This window comes from Physella acuta, unplaced genomic scaffold (assembly GCF_028476545.2).
Source record: "Physella acuta isolate Inbredline_101_S28 unplaced genomic scaffold, ASM2847654v3 ptg000322l, whole genome shotgun sequence".
In the NCBI taxonomy this organism is placed as follows: Eukaryota; Metazoa; Mollusca; class Gastropoda; family Physidae; genus Physella; species Physella acuta.
This window is the reverse complement of record NW_026731841.1, coordinates 373,411-386,749: the sequence shown is the minus strand read 5'-3', so window position 1 is coordinate 386,749 and position 13,339 is coordinate 373,411. Positions and strand designations below refer to the sequence as shown.

General features: G+C 46.0%; 2 protein-coding genes across 3 annotated transcripts; both read right to left on the bottom strand.

The window, feature by feature from the left end:
• Window positions 1-436: 436 nt before the first annotated feature.
• Window positions 437-4,229, bottom strand: LOC131940574 (uncharacterized). The gene is made up of 4 exons (XM_059299267.1): window positions 3,962-4,229; window positions 2,347-2,598; window positions 1,330-1,478; window positions 437-1,034 (listed from the first exon to the last, which is right to left on the bottom strand). Exons 1-4 carry the CDS (start codon window positions 4,095-4,097, stop codon window positions 735-737), a joined length of 837 nt encoding a protein of 278 aa, XP_059155250.1. The 5' UTR covers window positions 4,098-4,229; the 3' UTR covers window positions 437-734.
• Window positions 4,230-6,562: 2,333 nt separating this feature from the next.
• Window positions 6,563-13,241, bottom strand: LOC131940583 (uncharacterized). Of its 2 annotated transcripts, none has more exons than XM_059299283.1 (5): window positions 13,153-13,241; window positions 10,675-10,830; window positions 10,157-10,411; window positions 9,128-9,276; window positions 6,563-7,217 (listed from the first exon to the last, which is right to left on the bottom strand). In XM_059299283.1, the coding sequence occupies exons 2-5, from the start codon at window positions 10,826-10,828 to the stop codon at window positions 6,915-6,917; spliced, it is 861 nt and encodes a 286-aa protein (XP_059155266.1). In that variant the 5' UTR covers window positions 10,829-10,830; window positions 13,153-13,241; the 3' UTR covers window positions 6,563-6,914. The 2 variants fall into 2 exon arrangements, with proteins under 2 accessions (XP_059155266.1, XP_059155265.1); XM_059299282.1 differs by having other exon boundaries at window positions 13,124-13,233.
• Between the last annotated feature and the right edge of the window lie 98 nt (window positions 13,242-13,339).

Here is a 13,339-nt window from a genome sequence, read left to right as displayed (position 1 = left end):
CCTTTCGGTCCTGGCGACATATAGTGCAGATGAAGTAGAGTTAAATGAGGCATATGACAAGATGGTTGGCACCTTGCTCAAGCAGCTATTCGTTCCATAACCATTAGAACTGAGTAGGCTGACTCCTTGGAGTCCAAGACCCGAACTCCGAGACTTCTGGCTCAGCAGTCAAGCGTTCTACCTCGAAACCACGCCTCCCTCCCCTCCCCAGTACACGTACACACAGTTTTATAAAAAAAAATGTTTAGTTGCACATCAACACCACAAGCAAGCAAGTCGCACTCAATTCGGATAAAAGAGAAAGTCTGTAAAAAACATCGTGTTTTTTTTTTTTAGATAATTTAACGGAGAACAACATTAATTATTCGTAAGTTCACAAAGGTCAGACCAAAATTGTTTGGTGTGTACACATTTATTTTTTGGTTAACTGGTGACGTTTTTAAATTACTGAACTAATTAGTTATTAAATAATTATTGAACTATTTATAACCAACAAAAACATGGTACACAATAAAATAATACACAGTAACAAACCATTATTAATATCACCTAAATTGCGAATCATAAAATAATCCATAGTCCTAAATGTGTCTGACGTCACACTGTTTACGTCACAGTAACGCACCCGGTGTTCGGCAACTCTGTTGGACATCAAACTTCTGCGTCTGCCTACCGCAGATACTATCGCTTATGACGTTCTATCCCCGTGTGATGCCATACCCGCTTGTCTGACGTCAGAAGCGGGTGATCTCCACGTCACACTTTCCAGACATGAGGAACGGCGAGTCGAACTCCGTGACGACGACTTCCTGCTCCACGCCGTAGCGACACTTACACTCGCCCTTGATCAGGAACGTCGGCTTCTTCTTGACCAGGGTGAACCCAAGATCGGGGGTCAGCAGCTCCTCCACGGAGAACTCGACGGGGGTCTCACCGCCGTCCTCCACGGGCAGCAGGGGTCGCTCCTCGATCATGCCCTTGCTGGTGAAGTGGTATCTCTTTCTGTCCTTGGTCTTCTTCACCCAGGCTTGCACCTGCACGTGAGCAATGCTGGCAGTCAGTGCTGGCAGTCAGCGTCTCCGTCAGTTGTCAGTCGTAGTGTCAGGTATAAGTGTCAGTGTCTCTGGAAGCGGCCAGGCGTAGCGCTAGTCACACGTGTTGGCCGCGGTGGTCAGCAATCCGTGTCATGGTGGCTGTCAGTCGGATGTGTCGGTGGTGTCATTTATTTCAGTCAGTGGTGTCCCTCATGTTTTGCAGTCACGAGTGCCAGTGTCAGTCATTAGCATCAGTCATGTGCCAGTCATGACAGCGACAGTTGTCATAACCTACCATCCCCTCAAAAGTGGCAGTCGTTTCAAAACGGCCGTTAAAGCTCTCCTCTAATATGGTCATGTCCACCTTGCTCCAGTTGTAGGGCGGGATGGCGACGGTGGTGTCAATAGCCCAGGTCATTTCCTGCTCGCTGATTACCTTGTTACCTGTGGGTGGGGACATCACAGATGTAAGGGTGGGGACATTACAGATGTAGGGGTGGGGACATTACAGGTGTAGGGGTGGGGACACCACAAATGTAGGGGTGGGAACATCACAGATTTAGGGGTGGGGACATTACAGATTTAGGGGTGGGGACATTACAGATATAGGGGTGGGGACATTACAGATATAGGGGTGGGGACATTACAGATATAGGGGTGGGGACATTACAGATATAGGGGTGGGGACATTACAGGTGAAGGGGTGGGGACATCACAGATAGTAGGGGTGGGGACATCACAGATGTAGGGGTGGGGACATTACAGGTGTAGGGGTGGGGACATTACTGATATAGGGGTGGGGACATTACAGATATAGGGGTGGGGACATTACAGGTGTAGGGGTGGGGACATTACAGGTGTAGGGGTGGGGACATTACAGGTGTAGGGGTGGGGACATTACAGGTGTAGGGGTGGGGACATCACAGATTTAGGGGTGGGGACATTACAGATGTAGGGTTAAACATTACAGATGTAGGGGTGGGGCCATTACAGGTGTAGGGATGGGGGACATTACAGATGTAGGGACTTGGACATTACCTATGTAGGGGTGGGGACATTACCTATGTAGGGGTGGGGCCATTACAGATGTGAGGGTGATGACATTACATATGTGGGGGTGGGGACATCACAGATGTAGGGATTTGGACATTACATATGTAGGGGAGGGGACATGACATATGTGGGGTGGGTACATTACAGATGGTGGGGTGGGGACATTACAGATGGTGGGGTGGGGACATTACAGATGGTGGGGTGGGAACATTATATATGTGGGGGTGGGGACATTACATATGTAGGGGTGGGGACCGACCTTGCTTCTGTGTTTTCTCTGTCTTGAAAGCAGCAGATATGATGTCACCACCAGGCGGTTCATTGGGCGCCGAGATCTCGTTGTTGTACGAGAGGTAGTCCCCGTACGTGAGCACACACGTGGATATGGTGGTCCTCTTGGTCCTCACACAGAAGTGCTTCTCCTCAGGACATTTGTTGCTGATGTAGGCCGTGTACAGGACATTGGAGGTCGGCAGCTGTGGGGCGCTTTGTTTGATGTACTTGACGGGGGCTAGAAATAGTTGTACATATGTGTGTGTATGTATGTATATATGTATATGTATATATATATATATATATATATATATATATATATATGTATATATATATATATATATATATATATATATATATATATATATATATATTGACCAAAATTATGTTCCTTGGGAAATGTAATGGGGTGATGACAGTACCAATAAACCAGGGGTTCCCAACCTTTTTTTACTCTACAGAACATTCTAAAATATCGGTAGGGTGGCGGGCACCACCCATTTTAAATCGACAAACTCCTTCCAGAGGCGTAGCGACCCTTCCCGCCACCCGGGGACAAAACTTTCGATTTGCACCCCCCCCCCCTCAAATTTTCGATTTGCACCCCCCCCCCCCTCCTCTCAAACTTTCGATTTCCATCCCCTTCAAACTTTCAATAATGTTATAATGTTTATGAAAAAAATTCTGTCTCTGTCGAATAGTGAGAGGCGGGCACATACGAATCATTCGGCGGGCGCCATGGCGCCCGCGGGCACGGGGTTGGGAACCCCTGCAATAAACTATGAACGGCACTGTATTATATATAGGGCTTGTAAGTCTCTCTCTCTCACACACACAATTTGAAATCTCGCTGACCAGTGAGAGAGAGAGATGTTTAAATGTTGTCAACATGATCCCCATTGATAACAAAAAACATGGTAACTTTTTTTTTTAGGCGTCGTTTCAAGAGTTCAAAATATCAAAAGTACCCGAAATGCAACAATATGTTTTTACTAATAATAGAATACATTTAATCACCGATAGACCTAGGCTATTACTATGATATTAATCTTTTAACTACGTTTTGGACAACCTATTAGAGATTCGAATTAATAGTAAAAAAACTGTAAGCTGCTTTAAGAAAATCACAATTGTAAAGTAACTTTTCTGTAATTTTTTATCCGATTGAATAAAAATATTCCCATTTGGATCGAAAAATGAAAGCTGGCAAGTACAAGGACGAGAAGAGAGTGACCTGCTACTCTATCGTCGGCAGAGTTTCTTTCATGCAGCTGTTCGGGGCGAGGAGGGGGGGGCATGTCCCCTCCCCCGAACGATGAAGAATTTATATAGAAAATATATACTTCAACCAGTGACCGCCCCTCCACCCTCCCCCCCCCCCCACCCCAATCCCGGAGAAAAGTGTCTGAAAAAAACTCTGAACGATAGTCCAGTCACCTATAAATCTAAGCTATGACAGAAAACAGCGAACTACTGAGATTAATCTAAAACACGTGCGTTATTTGACTTGGTAGACAGGTGATACACCAAGAGAGGGGGTGGAGCGTTTGTTTGTGTGTAAAGAAGTGTAAAGAATGCGAAAATAGCATGAAGCTACGTACTGTATGTCACGTGCAAAAACGTCCAATCAAATCGCACGTTCTTCAGGTCGTGACGCCGTTTGATGTTGTCGTCCCACGTGGCGTTGATCTTGTCTAGCGTGATCTGTTCGATGTTGATGTGCTTAGATTTCTTCATCTCAACACTGGCGGTCAGGTGGGCTGACCTCTGGCAGTCACGTGGTCTAGGGCTGACCTCTGGCAGTCACGTGGTCTAGTCTCTGGCGGTCACGTGGTCTAGTGCTGACCTCTGACAGTCACGTGGTCTAGGGCTGACCTCTGGCAGTCACGTGGTCTAGTCTCTGGCAGTCACGTGGTCTAGGGCTGACCTCTGGCAGTCACGTGGTCTAGTCTCTGGCGGTCACTTGGTCTAGTCTCTGGCAGTCACGTGGTCTAGTCTCTGGCGGTCACGTGGTCTAGTCTCTGGCAGTCACGTGGTCTAGTCTCTGGCGGTCACGTGGTCTAGTGCTGACCACTGGCAGTCACGTGGTCTAGTCTCTGGCAGTCACGTGGTCTAGTCTCTGGCAGTCACGTGGTCTAGTCTCTGGCGGTCACGTGGTCTAGTGCTGACCTCTGGCAGTCACGTGGTCTAGTCTCTGGCAGTCACGTGGTCTAGTCTCTGGCGGTCACGTGGTCTAGTCTCTGGCAGTCACTTGGTCTAGTCTCTGGCGGTCACGTGGTCTAGGGCTGACCTCTGGCAGTCACGAGGTCACGTGGGCTGACCTCTGGCAGTCACGTGGTCTAGGGCTGACCTCTGGCAGTCACGTGGTCTAGGGCTGACCTCTAGTAAGTAACAACTGGTCTAAGGCAAATAATGGACATTTAAAGTATAACATAAGCTTGTTAATTCACTAAAACGTTGTGTGATCAAACCATCTATCTTTACTTCTATCGGTCTTTACAGCAAAAGGGTGTTCGGGGGGCGGGGGGGGGGGGGGAACTACAGCAAAATGTTGGGGCCATAACAAAATGATGGGCGCGGGGCTACAACAACCAGTGTTTCTTCCAGACTTTTTTTCTCCCGACGGGGGGGGGGGGAGACGGGGACGGGACACTAGTAAAAGTGTATGCATCTTTATATATAATTCTCTTCTGGGAGACGCTAGAAAACAAGCTGTAAACGCGCTCCCTACCATCCCCACCCCTACATTATCTTAGTGAGCTGTGGCTCACGCTATGTTTACCTTCGTGGAGTCGGGTTTAGTGACGGCTATTAGGGGCAGATAATTTAGTTTGAAAAGATTTTAAACGTTGGGGGAGGAAGGGGGGGGGGGGGTTATGGTCCTTAACGAGCTACTTATAGTGTTTTAAAGAAATATTTTCAGTGGCAGCGTTGGTACCGTCGAATTCACAAATTATGAATTACTGAAAAGTAGAAAAAACAACAACTAAATAGCGGCGTATGTTATGCCGCGGGCCGGCTCGTACTATATAAAATCCATCTCGTTCGGGGGGGGGGGGGGGGTGGGACGGTAGAGATGCCTGGAAGAAGATGCTCTGACAACAAGATGTTGTTCTACAACAAAATGGTCCAGCATCACTGGATTTAGATCAAGTCTAGATCTAGCTTGAAACTAGATTTCGCTTGAATCTAGAGTTTACTTGAGAGAATATCAAACTACTCAGAGAATAATAGAAAAAAAACCACTTGATCTAATCATCTAATCAAGATCAAAATTACCCATTCTTGATACATCATATCAACGATTGTTAAACTGACCAACAGTGCACGTGAATTGCTCTAACAAAAAAGACAATAATAAACTTACAGTTGTGAATGCTGTCGAAAAACAGTTTAGACAAATTTAAACACTGGCAAATGAATACCAATCTTGTGGTTGGTTACATCAAAAGCACACTGGGTCGCACGTTTTAGTTCAGTGCTCTTAAGTGCTGCTGTGTTTTGCTTTGTTTAAATTTTCTTTTTTTACTTTTTCGTATGCAAAGTAGAGATGAAGTATTGTAATCGAAATCGAGATTTTCACAAATTTCGACGTTTTAAAACTCCCTTTGTCTGTGTGTCTGTAAACACAAGTTTAAAGCATTTTCAGTTATGTTTGCGAAATGTTTACAGATATATCATATTTGCAGCTCAATATCAACTTTTGAACGATTTCTGGTAACCGGAAGTGGTACTTACTCTAATTCCGGTTTCTGAAAAGCCAATAACTTGAGTAACGTTTTAAGTATAAATATCACATTGTATGCGCATATTTTGAACGATTTCCGGTTACCGGAAGTTGTATTTTACTTATTTTTGTGGGAAGGCGGTAACTTGTGTATTGTTTCAGTTAAGATGACGAAATTTCATTTAAAGTATAAGGTTTTATTACTGCATCATTTTTTAGCAACCTCCGCTAATCGAAAGTGGTACTGTATTTCTGGTTTTTAAAATACTGATCATTCAAATAACGTGTCAGTTAGGTAGACCAAATGTTATACATTTATCCCAGGTTACGTTAATTTGTCATTTCCAAAGTTAGTTGTCAAGTAATCAGTAACACTAAAAATATGATGTATAATTTGAGCAAAAACATGAACAATAATAACAGAATCTGTAATACAGCTGTTCAAACTCCATTTTAATAATAACATTCTTGCATTAACAAATTGGATAACATTCACATAGCATTTACAATGCGATAACTATGTAACTAGTATCGTAAATAGCTTCAAGTTGCTGACAATAGATAACAACAAAGCTACACCCCATACAGGGAAAGTGAACAGAACTTAACTTTGAACAAAACAATAACATTGGTTGGGGGGGGGGAGGGACTTAGGATACGTTGATCTCCCGGGGCTGGGAGTGATGGTTGGCTGTTGACCCCCACCCCTTCCTGTAGGTGGCTAGAGCTCTGTTTATTTGGATTGGGAGGGGGTGGATGTAGGGTCGGGTAGTTCTGTGTCTATTTGAATTGGAAGGGTGTGTGTGTAGGGGTGGGTAGTTCAGTGTTTATTTGGATTGGAAGGGGTTGGTGTGGGGTGTGGGTGTAGGGGCGGGTAGTTCTTCGAGGGTGACGACTTGCTCGAGCCCAAACTTGCACTTGGTTGACCCCTTGATCGTGAACCCCGGACGGTCGTTGCGGTCGAGGGTGAACCCTCGGGCCGGCGTGAACATGTTGGCGGCGGTCAGCGCGATGGTCGTGCCGTCCTCCTTGTACTTCTCCAGGTAGGATTTGGGCAGGAAGTTTTTGGCTACCTTCTCCTGGAATTTCTCAATTTTGTCTTTTTGTTTCCGTCGTGGGTAGGCTATCACCTGTAGGGGTAAAACATAACCTGGCTGATGTGTGGGCATTAGACTATACCTTGCTGATGTGTGGGCATTAGACATCATCTGGCTGGTGTGTGGGCATTAGACATCACCTGGCTGGTGTGTGGGCATTAGACATCACCTGGCTGATGTGTGGGCATTAGACATCACCTGACTGATGTGTGGGCATTAGACATCACCTGGCTGATGTGTGGGCATTAGACATCACCTGACTGATGTGTGGGCATTAGACATCACCTGGCTGATGTGTGGGCATTAGACATCACCTGACTGATGTGTGGGCATTAGACATCACCTGACTGATGTGTGGGCATTAGACATCACCTGGCTGATGTGTGAGCATTAGACATCACCTGGTTGATGTGTGGGCATTAGACATCACCTGGCTGATGTGTGGGCATTAGACATCACCTGGCTGATGTGTGGGCATTAGACATCACCTGGCTGATGTGTGGGCATTAGACATCACCTGGCTGATGTGTGGGCATTAGACATCACCTGACTGATGAGTGGGCATTAGACATCACCTGGTTGATGTGTGGGCATTAGACATCACCTGACTGATGAGTGGGCATTAGACATCACCTGGTTGATGTGTGGGCATTAGACATCACCTGGCTGATGTGTGGGCATTAGACATCATCTGGCTGATGTGTGGGCATTAGACATCATCTGGCTGATGAGTGGGCATTAGACATCACCTGACTGATGTGTGGGCATTAGACATCACCTGACTGATGTGTGGGCATTAGACATCACCTGACTGATGAGTGGGCATTAGACATCACCTGGCTGGTGTGTGGGCATTAGACATCACCTGGCTGGTGTGTGGGCATTAGACATCACCTGGCTGGTGTGTGGGCATTAGACATCACCTGGCTGGTGTGTGGGCATTAGACATCACCTGGCTGATGTGTGGGCATTAGACATCACCTGATCGATGCCGTCCAATTTAACCAAAACACGTAAAGAACAATAACAAAGACCCGCTTTGTTGTTGGTATATTGAAGTCTGAACATTAAGATGGTGTAACCTACTTACTAATCCTTCAAACCAAAAACATTCAGATGATGTGACCTACTTACTAATCTTTCAAACCAAAACATTAAGATGATGTGACCTACTTACTAATCCTTCAAACCAAAACATTAAGATGGTGTGACCTACTTACTAATCCTTCAAACCAAAACATTAAGATGGTGTGACCTACTTACTAATCCTTCAAACCAAAACATTAAGATGGTGTGACCTACTTACTAATCCTTCAAACCAAAACATTAAGATGGTGTGACCTACTTACTAATCCTTCAAACCAAAACATTCAGATGATGTGACCTACTTACTAATCCTTCAAACCAAAACATTCAGATGATGTGACTTACTTACTAATCTTTCAAACCAAAACATTAAGATGATGTGACCTACTTACTAATCCTTCAAACCAAAACATTAAGATGGTGTGACCTACTTACTAATCCTTCAAACCAAAACATTAAGATGGTGTGTCCTACTTACTAATCCTTCAAACCAAAACAGATGATGTGACCTACTTACTAATCCTTCAAACCAAAACATTAAGATGATGTGACCTACTTACTAATCCTTCAAACCAAAACATTCAGATGATGTGACCTACTTACTAATCCTTCAAACCAAAACATTCAGATGATGTGACTTACTTACTAATCTTTCAAACCAAAACATTAAGATGATGTGACCTACTTACTAATCCTTCAAACCAAAACATTAAGATGGTGTGACCTACTTACTAATCCTTCAAACCAAAACATTAAGATGGTGTGTCCTACTTACTAATCCTTCAAACCAAAACAGATGATGTGACCTACTTACTAATCCTTCAAACCAAAACATTAAGATGATGTGACCTACTTACTAATCCTTCAAACCAAACTGTGAGCTCGAAGTCGCCGGCAAACTCTTCCTCCAGGATCTTGACTTCCGCCGTGATCATGTGATTGGGCTTGACGCTGATGTCACTGTTTACAATCCAGGTGAGTTCCTGCTCGCTGGTCACTACGTTTCCTGTTGGCAGGTATACAGGTGGGTTATTGACAGGTGGGTCGGTGACAGGTACAACAGGTGGGTCAGTGACAGGTACAACAGGTGGGTCAGTGACAGGTACAACAGGTGGGTCATTGACAGGTACAACAGGTGGGTCAGTGACAGGTACAACAGGTGGGTCAGTGACAGGTACAACAGGTGGGTCAGTGACAGGTACAACAGGTGGGTCAATGACAGGTGGGTCAATGACAGGTGGGTCAGTGACAGGTACAACAGGTTGGTCGGTGACAGATACAACAGGTTGGTCGGTGACAGGTACAACAGGTGGGTCAGTGACAGGTACAACAGGTGGGTCAGTGACAGGTACAACAGGTGGGTCAGTGACAGGTGGGTCAGTGACAGGTACAACAGGTGGGTCAGTGACAGGTGGGTCAGTGACAGGTGGGTCAGTGACAGGTACAACAGGTGGGTCAGTGACAGGTGGGTCAGTGACAGGTACAACAGGTGGGTCAGTGACAGGTGGGTCAGTGACAGGTACAACAGGTGGGTCAGTGACAGGTGGGTCAGTGACAGGTACAACAGGTGGGTCAGTGACAGGTGGGTCAGTGACAGGTGGGTCAGTGACAGGTACAACAGCTGGGTCAGTGACAGGTGGGTCAGTGACAGGTGGGTCAGTGACAGGTGGGTCAGTGACAGGTACAACAGGTGGGTCAGTGACAGGTGGGTCAGTGACAGGTGGGTCAGTGACAGGTACAACAGGTTGGTCAGTGACAGGTACAAAAAAACAGTGACAGGTACAACAGGTGGGTCAATGACATGTAAGGTAGTAATGACTGACAAGGAAAACATAAACACTGTCAGATGAGTCAGATCAGGTAGGTCGACAGTTCTAGTCCATGACCTTTCTTTATTTCCTTCCCGGCCTTGAACCCTGTGGTGACCCCTGCGGGTATTCCGGGGGGCGTGGCTGTGATGTTGATGTCCCCGCCGAAGGTGAGCGCCCGGGTGTAGCACATCTTGCAGACTGAGGTTGTCCTCCTGCGTGTCTTGAGGTTGTACATCCTGTCCTCGGGGGTGTGGTTAGAGAAGCTGGCCTTGTACAGGATGTTGGAGTTGGGGATCTTTGGCTGGGACTTCTTTGTGTAGATGGTGGGACCTAAACAACAGTGGGTGGGTGGGGTGCTCTATACTGTCTGTGGCGTGTACTAACAGTTATACAACAACATGAATATATATATATATATATGTGTGTGTGTGTGTATAGGCCCATAAATATACGTGTGTGTACATTTTACCCTATATGAAATGCAGCCTTTCCCACTAAATCATATATGATACGAAGCCACTCCCACCTTGCCATATATGGTATACCGCCACTCCCACCTTACCATATATGGTATACCGCTACTCCCACCTTACCATATACGGTACGAAGCCAGTCCCAGTCAACCACCATGTTGACGAAGTCGTAGCGCTCCTTCTGCTCCGAGTCCGTGACCTCTGCGAGCGTCTCACGGACAATCTGGACCATGTCCACTAGCTGCATCCTCCTCCTGGGCGTGTGGCTGAACATGTCTGGACATGAGGGAACAGGACATGAGGGAACAGGACATGAGGCAACAGGACATGAGGCAACAGGACATGAGGAAACAGGACATGAGGAAACAGGACATGAGGAAACAGGACATGAGGGAACAGGACATGAGGCAACAGGACATGATGCAACAGGACATGAGGCAACAGGACATGAGGCAACAGGACATGAGGCAACAGGACATGATGCAACAGGACATGATGCAACAGGACATGAGGCAACAGGACATGATTCAACAGGACATGAGGCAACAGGACATGAGGCAACAGGACATGAGGCAACAGGACATGAGGCAACAGGACATGAGGCAACAGGACATGAGGCAACAGGACATGAGGCAACAGGACATGAGGCAACAGGACATGAGGAAACAGGACATGAGGAAACAGGACATGAGGAAACAGGACATGAGGGAACAGGACATGAGGCAACAGGACATGATGCAACAGGACATGAGGCAACAGGACATGAGGCAACAGGACATGAGGCAACAGGACATGATGCAACAGGACATGAGGCAACAGGACATGAGGCAACAGGACATGAGGCAACAGGACATGATTCAACAGGACATGTGGCAACAGGACATGAGGCAACAGGACATGAGGCAACAGGACATGAGGCAACAGGACATGAGGCAACAGGACATGAGGCAACAGGACATGAGGCAACAGGACATGAGGAAACAGGACATGAGGCAACAGGACATGAGGAAACAGGACATGAGGCAACAGGACATGAGGCAACAGGACATGAGGCAACAGGACATGAGAGAACAGGACATGAGGCAACAGGACATGAGGAAACAGGACATGAGGAAACAGGACATGAGGGAACAGGACATGTGGCAACAGGACATCAGGCAACAGGACATGAGGCAACAGGACATAAGGCAACAGGACATGAGGGAACAGGACATGAGGTAACAGGACATCAGGCAACAGGACATGAGGGAACAGGACATGAGGCAACAGGACATGAGGCAACAGGACATGAGGACATTGGACAACAGGACATGAGACGACAGGACATTGAACAACAGGACATTGAACAACAGGACATTGAACAACAAGACATTGAACAACAGTACATGAGACAATAGGACATTGGACAAAAGGATATGAGACAACTGGACATCAGGACATCAGGATAACATGACATTAGATATCAGGACACGGGACAGCAATGTTTCGTGACGATTAAAATTAAAAGCCTACGCCATCTTCACGCCCAAACTCCATCCCTATCCAACACGCCCAAATTCTATCCCTATCCAACACGCCCAAATTCTATCCCTAACAACGTCATCCTATCTAACACGCCCAAACGTGATCCTATTCAACACGCCCAAATTCTATCCCTATCAAACCACGCCCAAATTCTATCCCTATCAAACCACGCCCAAATTCTATCCCTATCAAACCACGCCCAAATTCTATCCCTATCAAACCACGCCCAAATTCTATCCCTATCAAACCACGCCCAAATTCTATCCCTATCAAACCACGCCCAAATTCTATCCCTATCAAACCACGCCCAAATTCTATCCCTATCAAACCACGCCCAAATTCTATCCCTATCAAACCACGCCCAAATTCTATCCCTATCAAACCACGCCCAAATTCTATCCCTATCAAACCACGCCCAAATTCTATCCCTATCCAACTCAAACGTGACGTGCTCAAACCCTATCCTCTATAGCAGGGGTCTCCAAACTACGGCCCGCGAGCCGGATGCGGCCCGCGAAGTCCCCTCATCCGGCCCGCGGAGATCTTTTTGTCCAAGGAAACATCGTTTGTCGGTGATTGCTGAGGAACTTTTCCCAGAAAAATGAAAGACATATCTGGAAGAAACTGGCCCCCGAACTGAAATTTGATAGTTAATGCGGCCCTCGGACTGAAAAGTTTGGAGACCCCTGCTCTATAGTATGACGAAAAACAAAAACACTTCTCCGTAAAATGTGAATCTAAATGTCAAAATATAGTTATTTCATAAATTAAGGTGTCTTCCATAAATGACGCCACACTCGTAGGGGGGGGGGGGGGGGGGTAAAATATAACAATGGTGTCAATATATCAAATAAAACAAGCCTGTCCTTAAAGTTCTAAAAACATGTATGCTTGAGACTCAACATTGACACACTAGACCAGAAAGCTCTGCTAAACCTGGCGCTATCCAGCCAGTGTATCTTTGATCAATAAAATGTTCAATATCAGCACCAAAACAACAGAATGTTAGTCGTTAGCGTTTGATGTCGCGGGTTGAAATGTTTACCTAACTGACAGCAAATCTGTTTTCCTCACTGAATGTCAGCTTTTGACAACGCTAAGTGTCACGAATATCAGCCTTGAAAACAAATAACAGAAAAAAATGTGTCGTTTGTTTCATGTGTTGGTTGGTGCATGTTGTTCATTTCAAGTGCAGTTAGGTGCTTTTCTTCCTCTGGCGGTGCGAACTTAGATCAAGTTATATAATCATTGAACTTCTGGC

Coding starts and splice junctions, on each gene's coding strand:
- LOC131940574 (XM_059299267.1), bottom strand. CDS start 4,097: ATGAAGAAATCTAAGCACATCAACATCGAACAGATCACGCTAGACAAG. Junction 1,479..2,346: donor AGAGAAAACACAGAAGCAAG/GTCGGTCCCCAC, acceptor CCCCACCCACAG/GTAACAAGGTAATCAGCGAG. Junction 1,035..1,329: donor CTGCCACTTTTGAGGGGATG/GTAGGTTATGAC, acceptor GCTCACGTGCAG/GTGCAAGCCTGGGTGAAGAA.
- LOC131940583 (XM_059299283.1), bottom strand. CDS start 10,828: ATGTTCAGCCACACGCCCAGGAGGAGGATGCAGCTAGTGGACATGGTC. Junction 9,277..10,156: donor CGGGAAGGAAATAAAGAAAG/GTCATGGACTAG, acceptor ACCTGCCAACAG/GAAACGTAGTGACCAGCGAG. Junction 7,218..9,127: donor CAGTTTGGTTTGAAGGATTA/GTAAGTAGGTCA, acceptor TTACCCCTACAG/GTGATAGCCTACCCACGACG.